General features: G+C 38.2%; 2 protein-coding genes across 2 annotated transcripts in view; one reads left to right on the top strand and one right to left on the bottom strand.

Annotated features, from left to right (window-relative positions):
* Positions 1-13,468: 13,468 nt before the first annotated feature.
* On the bottom strand, positions 13,469-20,965 carry Epm2aip1 (EPM2A interacting protein 1). The gene is made up of 2 exons (XM_047530606.1): positions 18,266-20,965; positions 13,469-17,747 (listed from the first exon to the last, which is right to left on the bottom strand). The coding sequence occupies exon 1, from the start codon at positions 20,842-20,844 to the stop codon at positions 19,018-19,020; it is 1,827 nt and encodes a 608-aa protein (XP_047386562.1). The 5' UTR covers positions 20,845-20,965; the 3' UTR covers positions 13,469-17,747; positions 18,266-19,017.
* Positions 20,966-21,100: 135 nt separating this feature from the next.
* Mlh1 (mutL homolog 1) overlaps positions 21,101-22,340 on the top strand; it is a 41,299-nt gene continuing 40,059 nt past the window's right edge. Inside the window, exon 1 of the mRNA XM_047530605.1 lies at positions 21,101-21,428. Coding sequence (XP_047386561.1) covers positions 21,313-21,428 — 116 coding nt within the window. The 5' untranslated portion in view covers positions 21,101-21,312. The remainder of the gene's footprint in view (positions 21,429-22,340) is intronic.

The raw sequence follows: 22,340 nt of genomic DNA, 5'->3' as shown, positions 1-22,340 counted from the left end.
AGAGGAAGACAAAAGAAGTCAAGAGGCTTCACACACATTCCCGAGGGTGATCTCTAAGGAATCTCAGCTGACTCTTAACAGTAGACAGGAACAAGTTTAGTTTTGACACACCTGGCAGGAGTGGAGAGCTAAAGCAGAGCTATACATGGACATTTAGAAAGATAATTTTTTAATATAACTTAAGACATACACTTGCGTCAGCACTATCCAGAGTAATTAAAGCTAGAGACTACATGGAAGGGTTCTTAAATGAGAGTATCTAATAATAACTATCATCAAAGAACTCCAGAGCTGCAGGTTTGTCCTGAGTCAATTTAAGCCTGATTTCAAAGACCTACAATACTTCCTAATACCCTAACATTGATAAACTCAATCTGTTTTTCACTGATATGTGTTACTATCTTCAAAGTTTTCAGAGACTGTCTGAAATACTAATTGCTTTTGTATTAATTGTCTACAGAAAAAATAATTCTTTGCTCTCTTGTTTATTGTTGTCTTAACATGATCTCTGCCCTGTGTATGCCTTGTCCAGGTACTCACCAACTGCCACCATGGCCCTCTGGACTGCCCTGATGCTGAATACCCTTAATTATCCATGCTCCACCTGAAAGAGAGAACAAGGGCTTTGGGCCACTTCCCTCAACTTCACCCTCTCTTGGCAGGAAGCAGCTTTGGAGATATCATCTTCATTTTTCCATAGAAACGGAATGTAAAATTGACAGTGGGGAAATGTAACAGTGGTCCACTTCACCTTTTGAATATAGCTCTTGTTGCCTATTTTAAAAGGCACATTTTTCTTTTCCTCTTCTCCTTCTCCCCCTCTCTAACCTGGGGGTGGGGAATAAGATTACCTTGAGTTATCTGTCCTTGAGCACATGCTCATCAGAGGAAGGAGATGTCACCTGGAAGGTCTAGGAAGTGACTATCTCCCAAATTAACAAGTGAGTTTCAATACACCATCAGGGCACACCCAGGACATCCTGTCAGGGCATACCTGGAATGGAGTCTTTGAAGAGCTTCTTTAAAAGCCCTCTGTTTTCCCTGATGGGCAGAAACACAGCCTCTGGGGCAGGAGTCCCCTGTTCTTCTTTGAGAGCAAGGCAATAAACATTCTTTTTCCTTTTTCTCAAAACCGTGTCCTCATTATTGGATTGGCACTGGGGATAAATACTGAACTTTTGGTAACAACACTTGTAGAGGTATCTGTTTCCTCCCATGGTATGATCTGATATGATCCTAGCTGCTGCTTTTCTCCAGCGTCTGTTCTGAAAGGACTTGTGACACCAGCAGCTGCTCCTTTCTTTTAGGTATGCTGCCACCAGGCGGTGGGAGTGTGCAACTGCAGGATGCACTGGCAGCTCAAGGTTACCTCAACACAAGTGATGGCAATGGTACATTCAGTTTCAACTATAATGATATTTAAATTTTATACATTAGCTGAAATCAAGCAAAATAAAGACCAAATGCCACTCATTTCACAATCAGGCCTTCACTCCCTAATGGCTTAATTGTTTGTGATTCCTCCTTGCTGTTTTGTAAATTTAGTAGCAGAGGTTTCTTTTCATCCCTCCATAGAGGCTTGCACACTGTAGGTGCTTAAAAAATCTCTGCCTAAGATGGGCGCGATGGTGCTAGCCTGTAATCCCAGAGACTTGGAAAGCTGAGGCAGGAGGATTGCAAGTTAAAGGCCAGCCTCAGGAATTTAGTGAGGCTCTAAAGCAATTTTGTGATACTCTGTCTCAAAAAATAAAAAGGGCTGAGGATGTGACTCACTGGTAGAGCACTAGAGTATCCCTGGGTTCAATCCCCAGTACCACAAAAAAAAAAAAAAAAAAAAGAAAAGAAAAAAAGAAAAAGAAAAAGAAAAAGAAAAAGAAAAGTGAATTTATATGAAGATTATATTTTATAGCAAGTTGCTTAGGGCCTTGCTAAGTTGCTCAGGCTGGCCTTGACCTTGCAATCCTTCTGCTTCAGCCTCCCAAGTCTCTGGATTATAGACATGCAAGTATTTTTTTTAAGATTCAAAACCACTTTTTTTTTTTTTCAGAAAAGCAAGAGTAAAAATGCATTGCTGCTCTTCCATTCTCTGTCACTGCTCTCCACAATCACCTATACTCCTATCACCCGAAAGGTCACTGATGATTAACAAGCAATTCAAAAGAACTAGACTTGTTTATACTCTCTGAGGTCTGTTACACCTGTGAAGTTCTTGGACAGTATATAAAAATATAGAAAGAGGTTTAAAGCAGTTTAAGTGAAAAACAATTTTATTTAGAATGCTTTTTACTTTGTGAGCACTCTAGTCACATTGCCCCCACCACAGGCGCAGAGACTGAACCCAGATGCAGGTGCTCTACCACTGAGCTGCATTCCACAGCCCTTTTTTATTTTTAATTTTGAGATAGAATCTGGCTTTATGGCCCAGGTTGTCCTTGGATTTAGGGTGCTTCTGCCTCAATCTCCTGAGTTGCTGGGATTACAGGAGCACATCACGAGCAATTAACAGAGAACCCAATGAAACTTAGTTTAAATAGAGATGTATTGGCACACGTGCTGATAAGTTCAGATGTCCTGTGGGATTCAGATACAGTGTGTTCAAGGCTTCATTCTCAAAAAGAGTCAAACTTCCTGGTGAGAAGATACCAGCTAGAAAAGATATAGGCACCTCAGATATAAGAATGGACAGCCTCCTCTTAATGACATTTGGCCCCTTTCCCTCTCCTTGCCAATTAAACCCAGCCAACTGACCTAGAATATGTGGAGCCATCTCTGCAGACGTCCTAGTTATTCATTATCAGATATTGCTCCATGTATTTGAGGAAATCCTATACATAAAAGACAGAGATAAGTGAAAAGGAAAAAAATGACACTGGAAGGGATAAAGATGATTGAGGAAATAGGATTTTTTTTTAAGTACACACACACTATCATTTACAGTCACCTCAAGGAAAAGAAGAATCTTAGTTATGTACTTGATATGGCTTGAATGTTTGTGTCTCATTCATATTGAAGCTTAATCCCTGTGCTGGTTTGGGTCTGGAATGTCTCCCAAAGGCTTATGTGTCGTGTGGTCCCCAATGCAGCACAGAAGTGGGGCGTTTGGGAAGTGATTAGATCATGAGGGCTCTGACCTCACCAGTGGATTAATCCACTGATGGATTCATAGCTGAAGGGACTATTGGAAGTGTAGAAACTGTAGGAAGTAGGGCCTAGCTCAAGGAGTGCCTTGGGAGGCATGCTCTTGGGGAGTATGTCTTGTTCCTGGCCATTTTCTCTAAATTTCTGCCTCATGTTTGCCATGGGGTGAGATGTTTTCTCCATCGAATGCTCCTGGCCCTCATCATGGGCCCAGAAGCAGGAGCCAGGTGACCATGGACTGAAACCTCTGAAACTAAGACCCAAAATAAATCTTTCCTCCTTTATGTTGTTTTCCTCAGGTATTTTGTCATAGTGACAGAAAACTGACTAACAATCCTAGTGCAAAAATATTAAACATGGGGCCTTTAAAGGTGACTAGGACTTGAGGACTCTATCCTCATAAATGGGATTAGTGCCCTTACAAAAGAGTTCAAGGAAATCCATTAGTCCCTTTTTCCCTTCTACCATGTGAAGATGCAGCAAGAAGATACCATCTATGAAGTGAGAGCAAGCCTCATGAGACACCAAATCTGCTAGTACCTTGATCACAGACATCCCAGCTTCCTGAACTGGGAGAGGTGAATTTCTATCATTTATAATTACTCAGCCTAACATGTTTTGTTACAGCAGCCCAAATGGATTAAGACAATGTTTTAAAAATAATTTATTGAGATGAATTTACATAACTTAAAATTCAACGCAAATTGTAAAGCGAACAATTCAGTGACATTTAGTACCTTCATCATGTTGTATAGCTACCACATACTATATTCCATAAGAATGGTAAAGAAGCAGGTAGGAGACCACCTCTTTGATAGTTAAGAGTAGAAAAGATCTAAGACCTTCAAAATCTGTTTCTGATCTACAATGAAATTGTAGGGGCTATTGCAGTAATAGAATAAGAATAGGCTGTATTTCTAAAAAAAAAAAAAGTAATTTAATAACAAGCACAATAGCTGTAATTAAAAATGCAAAGAGATGAGTTGAAAATAAACATTGCTTGCAACCAAAATCAGTAAGTTCAGAAACTAAATTTCATAAAATTAAAAAATGAAAATTAAGACATGCTTTATCTATCATGTTAGCAAAGATTTAGATTACTATTATGCAAAGGAATAGTGTTTTCTGCATCATCAATTGATACAATATTTAAACTCTAAACAGCCCAAATGTCAATCAATTAAAAAACAACCACACACATACACACACAAGAAAAGAAAAGGAAATTGTTTCATAAAAAATCAGAATTATGGCCAGGCACGATGGTGCACGCCTATAATCCCAGTGGTTCAGGAGGCTGAGATAGGAGGATAGTGAGTTCAAAGTCAGCCTCAGCAACAGTGAGCACTAATCAACTCAGTGAGACCCTGTCTCTAAATAAAATACAAAATAGGGCTGGGGATGTGACTCAGTGGTTGAGTGCCCTAAGTTCAATCCCTGGCGCCAAAAAAAAAAAAAACAAGGAAAGAAAAAATCAGAATTATGATATTTCTAGGAGGGAACAGGATAGTTATGGTTAAAAAAAAAGATGTAGGGCTGAAGTGGGCAGGGTAGAATGGGAGTATTGATGCAGTCATATAGAGCTTTATGGGTATTTACAACAATTCATTAAGATACAAATTTGTATTCATGTTCTCTTTTGTACATATGTATTCTATTTCATAATTTTAAGAGTTTTTAATGATTTATTGAAGTAGAACTTTATATTTCTATGAAAAATAATTTTGAACCTAGAAAGCCATACCTCAGCTATCAAGACTGAGGATAAACTAAAACCATTGTTTACACCTATACGAATTTATAGTGTTTCTTTACTATTTGCCTCTCCTGAAAGAGATAATGAAAGATGTTGGCCATGAATTCACGTGTTAGGAGTGAGTGATATGAACTTGATAAACCCCCAAGACAAGGTGTGACCTGGGAGGAAGGAGGGAGAGAGAAATCAAAACTTTGACCCTTCCAATCAATTATCTCCCAGCAACAAGAACAAGCCCTGGAAGGGAGATAACCATCAATCCAAAATAGCAGTCTCTGGGAGGAGGGATCCTTTCCCAAATAAATTCCCTCCCAGTGACAATGAAACTACACATTGATCTTGTCCTCATGGCTACGCAATGAACCCCGGAGGTCAGATGAGCACTGGACTCTGAACCCTGAACCCTGAATCTCTGTCCTGTAAAACACTGCTTAATTAAAAACCATGCCCAGAAGAAACAAGTTCCAGATGCTTGCAGCCTTTTGTCCACATCCTGTTAAAGTCTTCAAGGACTGAGACACCCCCATTGTAACCTATATAAACCCATACCTCCCCTGTAATTGGTGCCATTTTCAACCCAGAAAGTGAACCCTCCTACTCCTGACCCCGATGCTGAATAAAGGTTTTGTTGAATCCGTGACGTCTACACCTGTCTTGGTCACTTTTATTATACTTACAAGGAGTATGTAGAAAAAAAAATGATAGAACTAACCCTGTTAATGTAATTAAAAGAAACCCTAGGTACCTTGCAGTGAGTTTTGAAAGAAATCTGTCTAAATTAAAACAAGAGATCAATGGTCCTCCACCCACAAAATGTCCTTAAGAGGAATTCTAGAACAAACCCTGAGCAGTTTTAGAATAAGAAAAAAAAAAATCAATTGATATACCATGTGTTTTGATGAAGATTTTTACTTTGTCTAGTTGGGAGAAAATTTTCCAATTCCAAGAAAATGGGAAAAGCATGATGTAAATTTGAAGTAAACTAAAATGTGTTATGAATTTGAGCAATAGTGGTAGATTGAGAAAAGAGAATCCACTTTACAGTTTCTAGGAACATTGATTGTCCTTGGAGTAGTCTTAGGGCCATGACATTAGAAGTTCAGAAGAAAATATAATAGTATGTCACAACAACTTAACATTATTTACTAATTTTATAATTAGTAAATTTATAATTAGTAAATTGTTAATTTTACTAACATTATTTACTAGCTTGTATCATCAACTCATAAACCAAGTATGGGGGTTCAGTTATGATTTCTGCAAAGAATATAAATATTTTTTCGACCTTGACCATGTAAATAAAAAAATGGAGTTCACAGAAACATGGAGGTAGAAATGGAAGGAGAGATGGAGGCAAGGGTAGGAGAAAACCAAGAGACACTGGTGAAATTTGGTGGAATGATACAACTGTGAAAAAGTAATGATAAGAACAAGGAAAGGAGAAAGGTGATAATACAAGTCAGTTATATCCTCATTAATAATAGACAATAGGTGGTATCTAGAATTGATAAACTGAAAATCAGTAATATACAGAGATACACATAGGCCAAAAGAACTAATATGAAAAAAGGTCACAAGTGGTTGTTACTGGAGTGGAATAATGAGGGAGGAGAGGACAGAATAAGGGCACTGAAGATTTTCAGGTTTTGTTTTGTTTTGTTTTAACCATCAATGAACTTGAGTGTGCAGACTAAGGGGAAGTATTTGCTGTCTCTATGTATTCTTGCTATGGACATTTCATGCCTGCTGTCTGGCATCACGCATTAAGAACACCCTGTTGCCAGGGAAACCAGCTTCTCGCTGATAATGAAGATGACGCAGAGGGCTGCTGTTCACCAAGCACCCTTCCTCGTGAGCTGTTTCACCTTCCTAAACTATCTCTTGCCTAGGCATGATGCTGTACAGCCGTAGGCAGATTAGTGTCATCTATGTTACTGGTTAAAGGGATTACGCCAGTCAGTAATGATGTACTGTCCTTGTTTGTCACAAGTAAACCTTCTTATAAATAAATGAATAGTGGTTGTTTTATATACGTGATATGCATCGAAGCACAGAGATATCATAAAAACTACATTACTTTTTCCATACTTGCCTCACTGATCCCAGGGGGCAAGGAAAACAGCAGGGAAAAGACTTTCTTCATTTCTTCCTCTCTCTCTCTCTCTCTCTCTCTCTCTCTCTCTCTCTCTCTCTCTCTCTCTCTCTCAGTGCTCTTGTGCATGTTAAGCAAGTGCTGTACCACTGAGTTACACCTCCAATCTCCCTTTTTAAAATACTAATTATGTTGATTTATAAATAATATATAATAAAATTCACAGATTTTTTTTGTAGTTGTAGATGGGCAGAATGCCTTTATTTTGTTTATTTTTATGTGGTGCTAAGAATTGAACCCACTACTTTACACGTGCTAGGCAAGGGCTCTCCCACTGAGGGCCCATGCCCAAATTCACAGATCTTAATTCACAAAACTTAAGTACATAGTTTGATGAGTTGTGACAAATACTTATATCTATAGAACCAATATCTCAGTCAAGATAGAAACACTAAAGCAATCTTGAGCAAAAGGAATAAAGCAGGATGCATTATACTACCTGACTCAAAAATGTAGTACATAGATGTAGAAATTAAAACAGGATGGTTTTGTCATAAAAATAGACCCACAGACCAATGGAACAGAATAGAGAACCTAGAAGTAAACTGAAGCATCTATAGCCAACTGATTTTCAACAAAGGTGCTAAAACTCACAGTGGAAAGAGCACAGTTTTTTCAATAAATAATTCTGGGGAAATTGGATATCCACATGTGGAAGAATGAAACTAGACCACTATCTCTCACTAGTTATAAAAATCAATTCGAAGTGAATCAATGATGTAAATATAAGACCCCAAACTATGAAACTACTGGAAGAAAACAGGGGAAATGTTGCAGGGCATTGGATTGGACAATAATTTTTTTGGACAAGACCCCACAAGCATAGGAAACAAAAGTAAAAACAGACAAATTAGATTACCTTAAACTAAAAAGCTTATGCAAAACAAAACCAAAATAAACATCAACAAAGTGAAGGAGGCAAACTAAAAAATGGGAGAGGGCTGGGGTTGTGGCTCAGTGGTAGAGTGCTTGCCTAGCATAGGTGAGGCACTAGGTTTGATCCGTAGTACCACATGAAAAAATAAATAAAGTTATAAAAAAAAAAGAATGGGAGAAAGTATCTGTTGCCTATACATCTGACAAGGGATTAATATGTAGAATACATAAGAACTCTAAGAACTCAATAGCAAACAAAAAATTTGATTAAAAAATGAGCAATGAACCTAAATAGACATTTCTCAAAAGAAAATACAAATGGCCAACAAGTATATAAAAAGTGTTCATCATTACTAATAACCAAGGAAATGCAAATCAAAACCACAATGAGATATCACCTCACTCCAGTTAGAATTGACTGGTATCAAAAAGACAAAAGATAATAAATATCAGTGTTGGTATGAAGCAAAGGAGACCCTTGTACACTGTTGATAGAATGTCAATTAGTTCAACCATTATGGAAAACAGAATGGAGCTTTCTCAAAAAATTAAAAATGGATCTACCATATGATTCAGCAATTCCACTACTGGGTATATACCCAAAAGAAATGAGGTCAGTATGTCAAAGAGCCATCTTCACTCCCACGTTCACTGTAACACTATTCACAAGAGTCAAGAAATAGAAAAACCTGAATGTCAATCATCCGATGAATGGATAAAGTCAATGTGATACATACACACAATAGAATACTATTCAGCTATTTAAAAAAAAGACTGAAATCCTATCATTTGTGACAGCATGGCTATAACTGGAGATCATTATAAGTGAAATAAGCCAGGCACAGAAAGTACCACATGACCTATCTCATGTAGAATCTAAAAGGGTTGATCTTAATAGAAGTTGAGAGTACAATAATGGTTTACCAGATGCCAGGGAGAGGAGAGGGGGAAGAAGGCATAGAGAGAGGTTGAACAATGGGTACTAAGCTATAGTTAGTTATAGTAAGGAATTCTGTTGTGCTATTGCACAGGAGGGTGACTAGAAATAACAATAATGTGTATTTCAAAAAGCTAGAAGGAAGTGTTTCAAATGTTTTCACTATAAAGAAATGATAAATGTTTGAGGAGGTGCAAATGTTTAAAATGATTTAAACATTATACAATGTATACATGTATTGAAACATCACATGGTACCCCATTAATGTGTAAAATTTTTATGTTCTTATCTGTCAGTTTAAAAATAAATTTAGCTTAAATTTTAAAAATAAATACTCTTTTCCAACCCCCGCAAGATATACTTCCACCAACTCAGAAAGTTCCTTCTTGAAGCTATCTAGGCAGTAACACCCACATGACCCCAATATCTGCACCCTCACTTTCCCTGTCCCCACTCCTACTCCCTCCCACTCCTAGCAATCACTGATGCTCTGATTTCTACCAGTTTAGATGCTCTGCTGTTGATCTTCATAAAAACAGTATGTTTCCTTTTGCTTGGTCTCTTTTGTTTAGGATGTTCTTGACATTCATATTGTTATGTGTATTTGTTCCAGACTAGTATTTCATTGTATGGATATAAAACATTTTGTTTATTCAGTTCCTGTTGGTGGACATTTGGTTTGTTCCCAGTTTTTTGTTAGCTTAAATTTTAAAAATAAAAACTCTTCTGGGGTTGGAAAAGCTACTACGAACATTCTCAAAGAACTTTTTGTGGACATGTTTTTTATTTATCTCGGGAAAATAAGAATGAAACTGCTGAAGCATAGGATATGTTTATGTTTAATTTTATGGGGTACTTACACTTGATTCTTTTTGTTTTGTAGATGAACACTTTATTTTTATGTGGTGCTGAGGATCACATGTGACAGGCAAGCACTCTATCACTGAGCCACAACCCCAGCTCACACTAGATTCTTATTACAAATTATTCTTTATTAGCAGTGCTGGGGGTTGAACCCAGGATCTTTACACACTAAGGAAGTTCCCTACCACTGAGTTACACCCCTTGATTCCTTAAATATATATATATATATATATATATATATATATATATATATATATATATAGTGGTAAAATATGCATAAAATAAAATTTACTATCATAACCATTTTTAACTGTACAGTTCAGAGGTACTAAGTACACTCAAAACGCTATATAATCATTACTACCACCCATCTCCAGAACTCTTTTTATCTTGCAAAACTAAAACTCTGTACCCATTAGACAATAAATTCCACATCCCCTTATACTATGTCTCTATGAATTTGACTAGGTAGTCCTCCTCCTTACCTGCAGTTTGGCTTTCCATATCTTCACTTTCAGCCCTTTCAGTTACCTGCAGTCAACTCTAGTCCAAAAATATTAAATAGAAAATTCCAGAAATAGGTAATACGTAAGTTTTAAATTGTGCTGTTATGAGTAGTATGATGAAATCTTGTGCTGTTCTGTTCTGTCCTCGTAAGATATGAATCATACCTTTGCCCAGCATATCCACACTGTATAAGCTACCCATCCATTAGTCACTTAGTAGACATCTTGGTTATCAGACTGTCATAGCGCTTGTGTTCACATAACTCTTATTTTACTGAATAATGTCAAGGATATAGAAAAACAATCTAATGGAAAAAAGAATAAGAAAACAGAAAAAATGAACTAAAGAAAATAAAAGCAGAAATCAATGAATTAGAACATAACACTAATATATAAATGCAGGAGCAAACACTTTGAAAAGGATAACAAAAAATCTAGTGAGGCTAAGAAAAGCTCAAACATTAGGAATGACAGGAAACATAAGCAGAGATACAGAAGAGAAAAGAAAATATCATACATAACTCAATACATTGAAAATTTAACTAAATGTAAAATATTCAAAGAAAATTCAAAGATATTAGTTTGATATGCAAAATACAAAGATGAAATGGAAAAGTTGTCAGAGAAATACCTAAAGTGACATCAGTTCCTTTCTTTTCAGATAAAAAATTTTTAAACCCTCTCCAGAAACAGGTAATATTTGTGCTTTTAAAAGCCTTTTAAAATACATATCAAAATATAAAAATTTCTAATTTTTATCCAACATAGACATCTCAAAGAACTCTAGATTCCTAAAGTATAATACCCTGTCTCATCCATTGCTGGCTAGAAACAAAGGGCAAGACTGTGAGAAAAACTAGTAATCAAAACTAGTGTTCAGAGAGGACAATGCAGATGTAACAAACAAGAGCCATGTGAGGAGCAAATTTACTTGGCTTTACTGCTGAATCTTCAGTGCCCTAGTTGGTCTTCAATAAACAATTGTCAATCGACTGAATTCAATTTCCTCACATGGCTTCCAGGGGATATTTTTCCCTCCTGCATTTCTCTAACCATTTCTTTATTTTTTCCCTTTAAGTTAGTGCAAATTGGTTTCTTACAACCAGGAAGCTCCATCAAATACATTACTGGACCCTCCCCTTCATAACTTCCACTCACTCCACTATGGGTATATGCCTGGCCTCTGAAAGGTATCATCAAAAACTGGTCTGCCATGGTTCCTGCCCAGGAACATGGAATTGGCACATGAAGACAATGTCAGTGGCAGTGAAGTGTGGTCGTGACAGAAGCCAGGGAGATGTATGAAGGCTGACTAGTGGGAAGAAAGGCTGACTAGCAAAGTGGCAAAAAGAAAGGCAGATGCAGAGAGAAGACGATGGTAGTTCTGAAAGTATTTCTTACTATGGACAGAATGTCTTTGTCCCCCACCAAATTCCTATGGAGAAATCCTGATTCTCAATGTGATAGCATTAAGAGGTGGGGTCTTTGGCAAGCATTTAGGTCATAAAGATGGGAGTCCCCATGATGGGACTGGTGCTCTTATAAACACATGAGAGCTTATTTTCTCTCTTCCTACTCTCCACCATATGAGGATATAATGCAAACATAAGCCATCTGCACAACAGAGGAAGTATTCACTCACCAAACACTGGATCTGATGGCACCTTGATCTTTAACTTCCCAGTCTTCAGAACTGTGAGAAATGTTTGTTATTTAAGCCACCCAGACCATGGTAATGTTATAGTTACTCTGAACTGAGACACCTCTTTTCAACAAAGCCTTCCCCCCTAACCCCACCAGCTCCTTAAGTTAAATTTCCCTTTCCATCAGTCAAAAACAATGCAAACTTTTGAGTGATGTTCATTATCTTGATTGTGGTAATTTCATGCACTTTTATTTATGTCAAACCTAGTCAAATTTTAAATGTGTGGTTTCCTATATTTCAATAGTACATCAAAAAAGTTGTAAAAAGATGTGAGAATTTAATAACCGAATTTCATCAGTTGTTTTATGACTGCCAGCAATGTACCAACAATGATATATTTAAGGAGGTCCCTTATTATGACTGCTATTTTGGATTTAATTATTAGTACTTATTTATTCCAATGCTTTCCTACTTCCTCTATCCCCAATTCCCAGGCTCCACCTAGCCCTTGAGGAAGCAATTATAATAGTGTCATAACCAAGTTGATGAACTCGAATTCACAATCAGTAGAATTAAAATATTGAAGTTCACACTACTTTAAATTTATCCAGGTTTTATGTTTGAATCTCTAAGTGTATTACTTCGGATAATTTACCACAAACCAGTGTTATGGCTTATGTCAAAACTGTTAGGGTATAGTTCAAGGGTAGAGCACATGCTTAGCATGCACATGTCCTGGATTCAGTGCCCAGCATCTAAAACATCTACTTAGATTACAACCTCTTTTAAGTACAGGGTCAATCATTTATATTGATTCCCAAATTCACGAGCAGTGTCTAGTATAGAGCATAGTGAGAAGAAAGAGGGATAAAGATGTAAGACAGAGTAGGAAGAAAAAGGATATGTGTGGGTACAAATTGTGCAGGACTTTGTAAGCCATGATAAAGACTTTGGACTTTTTTTTTTATATTTTTTAGTTGTCAATAGACCTTTATTTATTTATATATGGTACTGAAGAGCAAACCCAGTGCTTCACACATGCTAGGCAAGTGTTCTACCACTGAGCCACAAACCCAGATCCGGGACTTTTTATTTTTAGATGAGGTCTATGTCATCCAAAGCTGGTCTTTTTTTGGCGGGGGAGGTGGAGGGTAAGGGGTTACTGAGATTTAACCCAGGGATACTTTAACTCTGAGCTACGTCCCCAGCCCTTTTTATTTTTTAAATTTTGAGACAGGTCCTCACTAAGTTGCTGAGGCTGTCCTTGAACTTGTGATCCTCCTTTCTCAGCCCTCGAGTTGCTGGGATTACAGGTGCACCCAGCCTAAAGCAGGTCTTGAACTCCTAGACTGAAGCTATCCCCTGCTTCAGCCTCCAGAGTGGCTGAAATTACAGGCATGTGCCACCATGCTCAGTTAAGACCTTAGATTTTATGGACTGTGATATGAAGTGAAGAAAAGGCATTTCTGACTTCCGTTTTAAAATAAGGATCATTCTGGTGGCTGCGTGGAGAAGAATAAATATGAAGGCATATGAAAGAAGAAAAGGTACCAAAGAATATACCAAAAGGAATATGTTTACTAAAAGACACAAACATTTTCATAGCAACTTTATTCATAATGACCACAAATTGGAAACAATCCAAATTTCCATCAAAATCAGAATGGACAAATTGTAGTAGAGTCATACAATGGAATACAACACAAAGTAAAAAATGAATTGCTGCTACATACATTAACATGGATGACCCTCACAAACATGTTGAACAAAGACAAAAAAGAGTGTATATAATTATTCCACTTAGTTATAAAACAGGTATAACTAACTTAAGGTGATAAAGATCAGAACAGCAGTTATCTGTGTGTGAGAGAGGCATAAGGGCATCTACTGGGGTGACAAATACTTTCTATTGTGATCTGGGTGGTTCATTCAAATATATTGATGTGTACACTTAATTTTAAGTTTTACCTCAATGAAAAAATTATATAAATGGAGAGACATAATCATGTTAATCAGGAGTGTTACCTTCCAGATATTTCTGGCTTTCCTCCCTGGTGCATGGAAGGATTATGCTCGTAGAACTCTGGTGTGGCTGTGTACCTTAAGGGCCTTCAAGTTATTTGGCTAACTTTTTTCATTTCCCAAAGTGAGCAGCCACATCCCTGATTATATCTGCTTTGTCAGTCTGAGTTCCAGAATGAAGAATATAAAGAGCAAAGATTAAGAAACTTTTTCTGTAAAGGGTTACAGAGTAAATATTTTAGGCGTTGTGGGACATATGCTCTGTTGAAACTAAACTCTGCCACTGTAAAGCAAAATCAGCCACAGAAAATATATGTGGACAAGGCTTTACTCCAATAAAACTTCAGAGAAACAAAAAAAGCAGGATAGATTTTGCCTATGGGCTGTAGTTTGCCAACCTGTTATCTAGAGCAAAGTCCCTAGCCAAATTGCAAGAGATAAGTTGTTTGAAACCCTAAGATTTTGTAGTTGTTACCCCATGGCAATCTCACTCATCCTCACACAGAAACTGGTTTCCTGTTTTAAAAAACAAAAATACTGAACACGCTGGCTTAGTGATTAGTTGGCAGACATTCAGGAAATTACTGTTGGAGGATAGAAGAAATAACTTACACAGGGGCAACTGATATTATGGAGAGGTGAAACTATTCCTCGAGATAAACTAGAAGGGATAAACTAATTTACCCCTTACTAAAGAAAACAAATTACTTTGTGGTTGATGTTGGCTGCATCTGACAAAAAGTAGAGAAAAGATAACTCAGAAAAGAATTGTTCAGTTTGCAGGCAGACATGGAAGGAAATAGAGAATTCATAAACTCAAATACTTACTGGGTAGAATGAAGCAACTTTACAATTATAAGACAAAAGTGAAAAATCCTTTAACCCAAAGGCTGATTAAAACCTAGTTTTGCAGCAAGGATCAAATCACTGGATGACTATCATACCTACTGTTAAGATCTCTGAATGAATTAATGTGACTTAGACTAGCAGTCCAACTAAGAGTATAATTGTAGTTAATCCTGTAAATTAGAATAGCTTAAGGAAAAAAAGACTTAAGGGTATGGCTACTCTACTTAAGACTTAAAGGTCCATTACCCAGAAATTAAGTTCAGAGAGGCATGGAAACATGAAAGCAAAGAAATATAGCAAAAAAAGTATATATTAACTATATATCACTTTGGGTCCTCTCCCTTGGAGAGGTGGTAAGAACATTATGTAGGTAGGACAGCAAATGAACTAAACATCTAGCGACCAGACGACTAAGTCATTCTTCTAGTATTTTGTTAAATTTACTTACTTTTAAATTCCAGAAGAGCCAGAAATCATCTGTAAAGGAAAGTAGCAAAATAAATAGCATGCCATTTTCTCCTAGGGTTGATGCCTACAAAAGGAAAAATGGACATTAAGTCTTATATGGCATTATCTTTCACTAATACTGAATGTAACTTCATAAATACTGAAGTTTAACCTTAGTTCAATCTAAAAAGTTGTCCAAAAGTTGTAGTTTTCTCTCTATAAGTAGGTTCCTTTGGAAATCTGCCTTTGGAATAAAAAAAATAAGTTAAGACTCTGTATCATGAATGTATATAATATTACATAGTGGATTTATGTGAGTACAGCTGGGTTTGAATCCTAATACTCATTGTTTACTAGGGAAAACTGCAATCTCAAGTTTGTTTCCTTGACGACATTCACATATGTGAACCACATGCTAAGCACTGCACTAAATTCTAGGAATACAACAACGAGGTCCCTAGTCACAAAGAAACTTAAGCTTTATTCTTGATTTGCAATATGTTTAACAACTACCCAATGAACAGGTAGGATGACTGTGAAGATCAAATGAGACTGTGATAGAGAGTCAAAGACTGTAAAACACTACACATATATTTATTTATCCAAACATTTCTTAAGATGCCAAGCATTGTGTTAACTGCTAAAGATAAAATAGTGAGCAAGGCTTATATGGTCCCTGCCCTTATAAAGCTTAGTCTAGCAGTGATCAAAAACCAGTAACAAGAATTAAGTGTATGGCTGGGGAAGAATAGGGTGATTAGGGAGTATATATTCAGGGGAACTAGTCTAGAGGGCATCAACAAAGGCTTCCTAGATGAAGGTGCATATAAACTGAGACCTGAAAGATAAATAAAAATTCATATTATATTCTAAGGGCAATGATTAAAGCACAGGACTGACATGACCAGAATGACTCAGTTTTTGGCTTGGGTAAGGGCAACTGGATGGTTGGTAGTGATAGTCCCATTTACTGAAGAAAGAGGAACAATGAGAAGAGCAGCAGGTTTGGGGTCAAGATCAATGATGTGTTTGGTACCTGTGAGACAGCAAGGTGGATTTGTTAGCAATTAAATATATGACTTGGGAAAAATCTAGAAAAGAAATATAAATTTGGGAGTATCTGCATACAGGTGGTAAATGAAGCCATGGAAGGAGAGGATGAGATCAGCTAGGGAGATGATAAAAGGGAGATAAGGCAAGGGAGATTAGGTAGCCTTGAAAAAAAAAAAATTCTAACAACAGATACTTAAGGGAAGAGGTGCCTGCAAGAAGACTGAGAAAGCATACCTGGAACTAAAATCTCCTCAATCTAAAGTAATAGTTCAAGGACGGACGGTAAGGATATTGACAAGGAATTAGCAATCTCGATAGAACATTCTGTCAAAACAAAACTAGGAGAACAAAGTTTCAAGAAACAAGTGGTAATGGGAGATATGGGAAGATAATTGGTAAGGACATGGAGTTTTTTTTTTTTTTTTCTTCTTTTTTTGAATGGTACTTATTTCATCTATATGCACTGATACAACAGGACCAATAACAGCTATATACTTATAAAAGAAAAGAATGCCATGCAGCTACAGAATTACTTAATACAGAAAACAGTAAAATACACACTTTTTTTTAAAAAACAAGACTAGTTATAGCAAATTCTCTATTGCTGAGATCAATGTTAAAATCCTTGACTTTTGTCTCCCCCCACTCAGTTACTATATGATGCAAACTAGTTTTATTATCACGTTAAGCAAAACATACCAGAACTTCACAAAATATACAAGATTTCAATATCTGAGGAACTGGGATTAGAAAGCAAAAGCGGCCTTCAGGTCTTACAAACTTTCTCACAAGTAATAAAGCATTTGCTGTGAAAGCAACACTCAAAAACTATTGGGAAATTACCGGTAGATTTATTTTTTCAGTTTTTCACTGTCATCTTTTCAGGTATCTGAGCTTACTCTTTGCTAATTAAACTCTCAACTTGATGTTATCAATATGTAAGGTTTGCCTGCCCTAAACTAATTGTGTGTAGGACAGAGCCCTTTAATCTGATTCAGTATTAATTACTGATTTATAAATGCTATTGTGTGAGCTACTGAAACCTATCAATGCCTTTATTGCACCTTACCAACTAACCTTGGAATACTGGAATTATTCTCTCATGTCAAGTATTCCATCAGTTTACCCAACTTGCCTAATTTTGCTTCTACCGGTAATTTGCCCTGTCTCTTGACATACAATATACACTGGGGGTCTACAGACAGGAAGAGAAAATTCTTCATCACGCCAGGCTGTTGTGTACACTGCAGGAGGGAGTGGTCTTTAGGTTTAAATTCCAGCAGAAACCCCCCAGCAAATATGACAACCAAAAAGGTGTCCCTACACATTTCCTAGCATCCTCTGGGAAGGAGGGTTACTTCCTCTGGTTGAAAAGCACTGAAACAATGGTTTCCTAGGCTCTTACAGCATCCATTAAGATTGCTCAGGCATGAGTTCCTTCTAAATTCTTGGTTGTATCCTGGATCCTTGAATTTGCTGGATTAGTGACCACAGAATAAGTGCTGCAATAGTTAAGACTTAGTAGCACAACAGTTTTCAAACTGTACTTGGGATCTATGAGATACAAGTTGGGTCCTGTTTTTAAATGTTTTATATATTGGACTTTACTGTAGGGCTACCTTGTCACAGTTAATGTAAGTTTAAAGTAACTGTTATAACACAAAGCAGATGTCTTACTAGAAACAAGGAATTACTACACTCTGTGTATAAGACCAATTCTTGAAATTTAAATATTTCTACTTGTGCACTGTCTTATGTGTCAGATAGTCTTAAATTTTAGAATAAATCCATTTCCAGCAACTAGCAAAATCTGATATCATTTTAAAAGTTGCCTTTAAGCAGGGTTTCTTTAAAAAGTGGTAACACTCATGCACATAAAACAAATAAGCTAAAATATCTCACACCTCTTCATCATGAAGTGCAAAAATCTTTTCTTTCCTACCCCTTTGATAAGGCCAAACTGCTGTCTCAAGTAGAAAAAAGAATTTCTAACTGGCAATGGTTAAGATTCTATACTTACCATATTCCTTTGATAGGCAAGCCCCCAGTTGTGAAAAATTCAGGGGAAACCCCCAGAAACTGGCTAGTCTTATCTCCAAATTGCAGGAAGCCTCCTAAAATCAGCAACCTAAAAACAATTCTTGCTCCTTTGACTAAATTTTTGATTACTTCCTCTATTGGTAATATCAATATCACTGGGGTGGATGGGGGAAGGTGAGAGGAAGGAAATCTAGCAATATTTACTTCAGATTCAGAAATGTTTTAAAAATATAGTCTCAAACATTTTGTTAGACAAAATACCTCCACTGTATGTGTTTTTCCTTCTTGGATTCATGAACTTGCTATGTGAGTTTTTGCAAATTTAAGTACTTAAGGGGTTGCTAACTTCAGACTATAGGAATCAAAATTTTTAAAACTTAATTAAAATAAGAGTTAAAATTTTTGGCATGTATTTTCAGGACACCTTAAAAACAGACTTCTAATTCAACTAATGTTGTCAATATTAAAATCAATTATACCATAAAAGTAAAAGACAATGACTTTGCCATTAAATTAAGTTTTTTAAAAAGGTGGTTTTCTCATGTTTAAGTCCCATGCTGCCACATGAGAAAAAAAGCAACTGTCAGAAGTTCTGAATTGTGATTGATTTGGATGCCTTGTAGTAAGGTTGGTGCTTTCCAACAATTCAAATTAGTAAACTTGGGGGAAAAAAAAAAAAAAATCAAACAGATTTTTGCTTCTGATATTCTTTCAATGTTGTACTACAAAGGCTTATAGATTAGATTCATTTATTCCTCTCACAAGATCATCCCAACTGGGAACCATTTCAGTTGTGGCAACCCGAAACAGGGCTTGAAGGTGCTCATCTGTCAATGGCTGGCTCAAAGTGTGTTGGTTTCGCGTCAAATAAGAAAAAGCTTTTTCGCAGATTTGGTTACTATCGAACAAGGATGCCACCTTATAGGCAACCCCTTTGATGATTGGGTAAGATTCAGCAGGCAATCCAGCATAGAACTGTCCCAGGTTTTTGACTCTGTATTCATTCCAAAGGCTAGTATTTGCCTGAAGTTTTGTCAGTTCTACTCTTACTGAAATAGGTGCATATTCAGGTTTAAAGTTAAATGGATTTGAGAAAAGTTCTAAGTCCTTTTTGATGAATCTGAGGTCCTTAAAATGTCTCTCAAAATCTTTTTGTAGACGAGAGATCACCATTTGATACCTGTCAGGATCAAATATTTTTTGATCTTCCTTAAATTGCTGTTTAAGCTCATCAACAACTTCTTTGAAAGCAGGAAAGTCTGTTAGATTTTTTTCTTCAATATGTCTCTGAAATAAATTCAGTTTACTTTCAAAAGTACAAATATGATCAAAGGCAGAAGCAGCAAAGACTTTACTAGTTTGCAATTCTTCACTGAGTTCCTGAAGGTAGTTCATAATATCCACCAAGAAGCCAAAGTCACAAAGCCACTGCTTGTCCGTGAAATGGACTGTTGTTGCCCCTACTGAAACCAAGAATGCTTCTATTTCTTTTCGTAACGAAAATATTAATTTTAAAGTTTTCCCTCTTCTAAGCCAATTGTTCAGACATCGTCCATTGATCCTTTCGCCATGCTCTGACTCAGATTCAGTTAGTAAAGGCTGAAATTCAGGTCGCCTAACGCCTCTGGTCTTGATTAAAACTATCCATTCGGATATGGTATTTATGATCTGATTAATATCTATGTCGTAGGAGCTCAATAGTTCCAAGTGAAGAAATCCTGAATAATGGATAACATTCCAACAGTTGGGACTCACGGCCTTTTCTCTCATGTATGAGACCAGTCCTGAATTTTCACCAATCATTCTCAAAGTGTGGGTCGTGGTGAGTCCAACCATTCGCTGCAAGCTAAGCCCTGCTCTCTGCAAAGACTCTAGAATCGCCGACATGAGTGCACCAACACTGAAGTGATGAGTCAGGTTGATTATGGTCAGAAGGTCTTCCTGCACCTCCAAATCATGGCCCACGCCACGGATAAAGACCAGAAGATAGTTCTCATAGGCCACAAAAGCCTGGTCGTCCAAGGCAAGGGAATAGGCTTTAAATTGTCTGGCTCGGTTAAAAAGCTGACAACGTAGGTTACTGTCAATGCTCAGAATCCTCTGCCTTGTGATCTCTGGAGACAAATTAATGCCTTCCAAGACGCCTACGTGCTCGGGCAGTACCTCTTTTAGCAATATCTCCATGCACTGGTGTACAAAGTCCCCCTCAGCCCAGCCGCGACCCTTCAAGGCCAAGAGGCGGCAGAGCCCGAGGCCTGCACGAGCGGCTTTCTCCTCTGGAGTGAGCAAGGTGCTCAACGACATGTCGCCCTGACGCAGACGCTCCACCAAGGCCGCGCGATCGCCCTCCGCCACATACCGCTCGTAGTATTCGTGTTCCGCCTCGTAGTGGCGCCTGACGTCACGTTCGCGGGTAGAGGCGACGAGGCGGCGACAGACCAGGCACAGGGCCCCGTCGCCCTCTGGAGGCTCCACCACCAAGTAACGCTGGGTCCACTCGGGTCGGAAAACAAGAGCCTCGTCGACCTCCATCTTGCTCCTTTTGGGCGTCATCCACATTCTGCAAGAGTCCACAAGAGCTGGACCAACCTCAGAGAGGCCACAAGGCGAGGGGAGGAGCCCGAGTAGCGGCAAGCAGCTCTGCGCTCTGCGCCAGATCACCTCAGCAGCGGGACACCAGCCTCTGCCATGGAATCTCTGTTCCTATTGGCTGGAGATTTCGTAGTCCCTGTAGCTCCTACCAATAAACCAATTGGAAGAGAGAACAGTGATTTCTATCACGCAAGCGCATATCCCAAGCGAGTGCGAGGCAGTAGCCTTGGGTATAGACGAAGAGGCCCAGCAGCCCACGCAGTTAAGAAACGTGACTGGCATTCAAGCTGCCCAATCAACAGCTGCCGCTAGAGGGTGGTACAGGATGGTGTAAACCATAATTGAAGGAAGAACAGGGGCATGAGGAACTGAAGTGATTGGCTGAAGGCACTTCCGGGAGCCTCTAGACGCCTCTCCGGCTTCTCTGGCGCCAAAATGTCGCTTGTGGCGGGGGTTATTCGGCGGCTAGACGAGACAGTGGTGAATCGCATCGCAGCGGGGGAAGTTATCCAGCGTCCGGCAAATGCAATCAAAGAGATGATTGAAAACTGGTATGGAGGGAGTCGAACCAGGTTCACTTAAAATCTACGACTTAACGGGCCGCTTCTCTGAATGGCGCGGACACGCCTCCGTGACTAGGGTGGAGGCGCGTAGGGCGCATGCCCATAGCAGTGGAGGCCGCTGGAACCCTGAGCGCGCACCCGCCCCGCCTTTTCCTTTTCTAGGGACTGAGAATTTCGCCCTGTTCTCGCGATACTTAGAATTCTAGGGCCCTGTGGGGCACTAGCGGCGGGGTGTGTTCGGCCTTCCTTTGGTGGTACCGTTAACTAAGAGAGCTATTTAAAATTATGCAGAAGATGCGAAATTAAAGAAGTCTAAAAATTTATGGTGGGAGAAAAAAAAATCTTCCTTCTTTAGAATATACCATGTTATCACTTTCTTATTCATGCAAAAAATACATATGAAGGGCATAATTCCTTTTGCGTTATATTCAAAATAAATTGTTGGGGTTTTAGGACGTTGGACTTAACTTTGAATTCCCTTATTACCAAGCCAGTGACTTCACTACCCTTTCTGGAGAGGCGCTTTGAAGATGTCTGACTTCTTTGGGCATCTGTCGATTCCGAGGGCTTAGCACTGTCGCAAACATTATGGAGCGAAGATATTAAAAACGTGGAAAGAAGAGTGGGCGTGAACTGTAAACCTTACAAAAGACACCTGCCTTTTAATGTACCCAGAGACTGTCAGATCCTTTGTATTAAATTCATTTGGTGTTAGTAAAGTCCATACATTACTAGAAAAAAGAGAAATATGGTGAAGAATGATAGGTTTCTAGAGAGGTTCATTGTGAAAACATAAACCATTCAGAGCAGTGGGACCGAAAGAGCAGTGGGTCAGAAAGGACCACAGAGGGAAAGGAAGAAAATCGGTAGAAGACAGGCCAAAAAAAGGAATGGGGAACC

This window comes from Sciurus carolinensis, chromosome 17 (assembly GCF_902686445.1).
Source record: "Sciurus carolinensis chromosome 17, mSciCar1.2, whole genome shotgun sequence".
NCBI classification, from domain to species: domain Eukaryota; kingdom Metazoa; phylum Chordata; class Mammalia; order Rodentia; family Sciuridae; genus Sciurus; species Sciurus carolinensis.
Note: the sequence above shows the minus strand (reverse complement) of the source record. Positions and strands in the feature narration are given on the sequence as shown.

What these genes read in the sequence shown, in the direction of transcription:
- Epm2aip1 (XM_047530606.1), bottom strand. Translation starts at nt 20,844, where the DNA reads ATGTGGATGACGCCCAAAAGGAGCAAGATGGAGGTCGACGAGGCTCTT.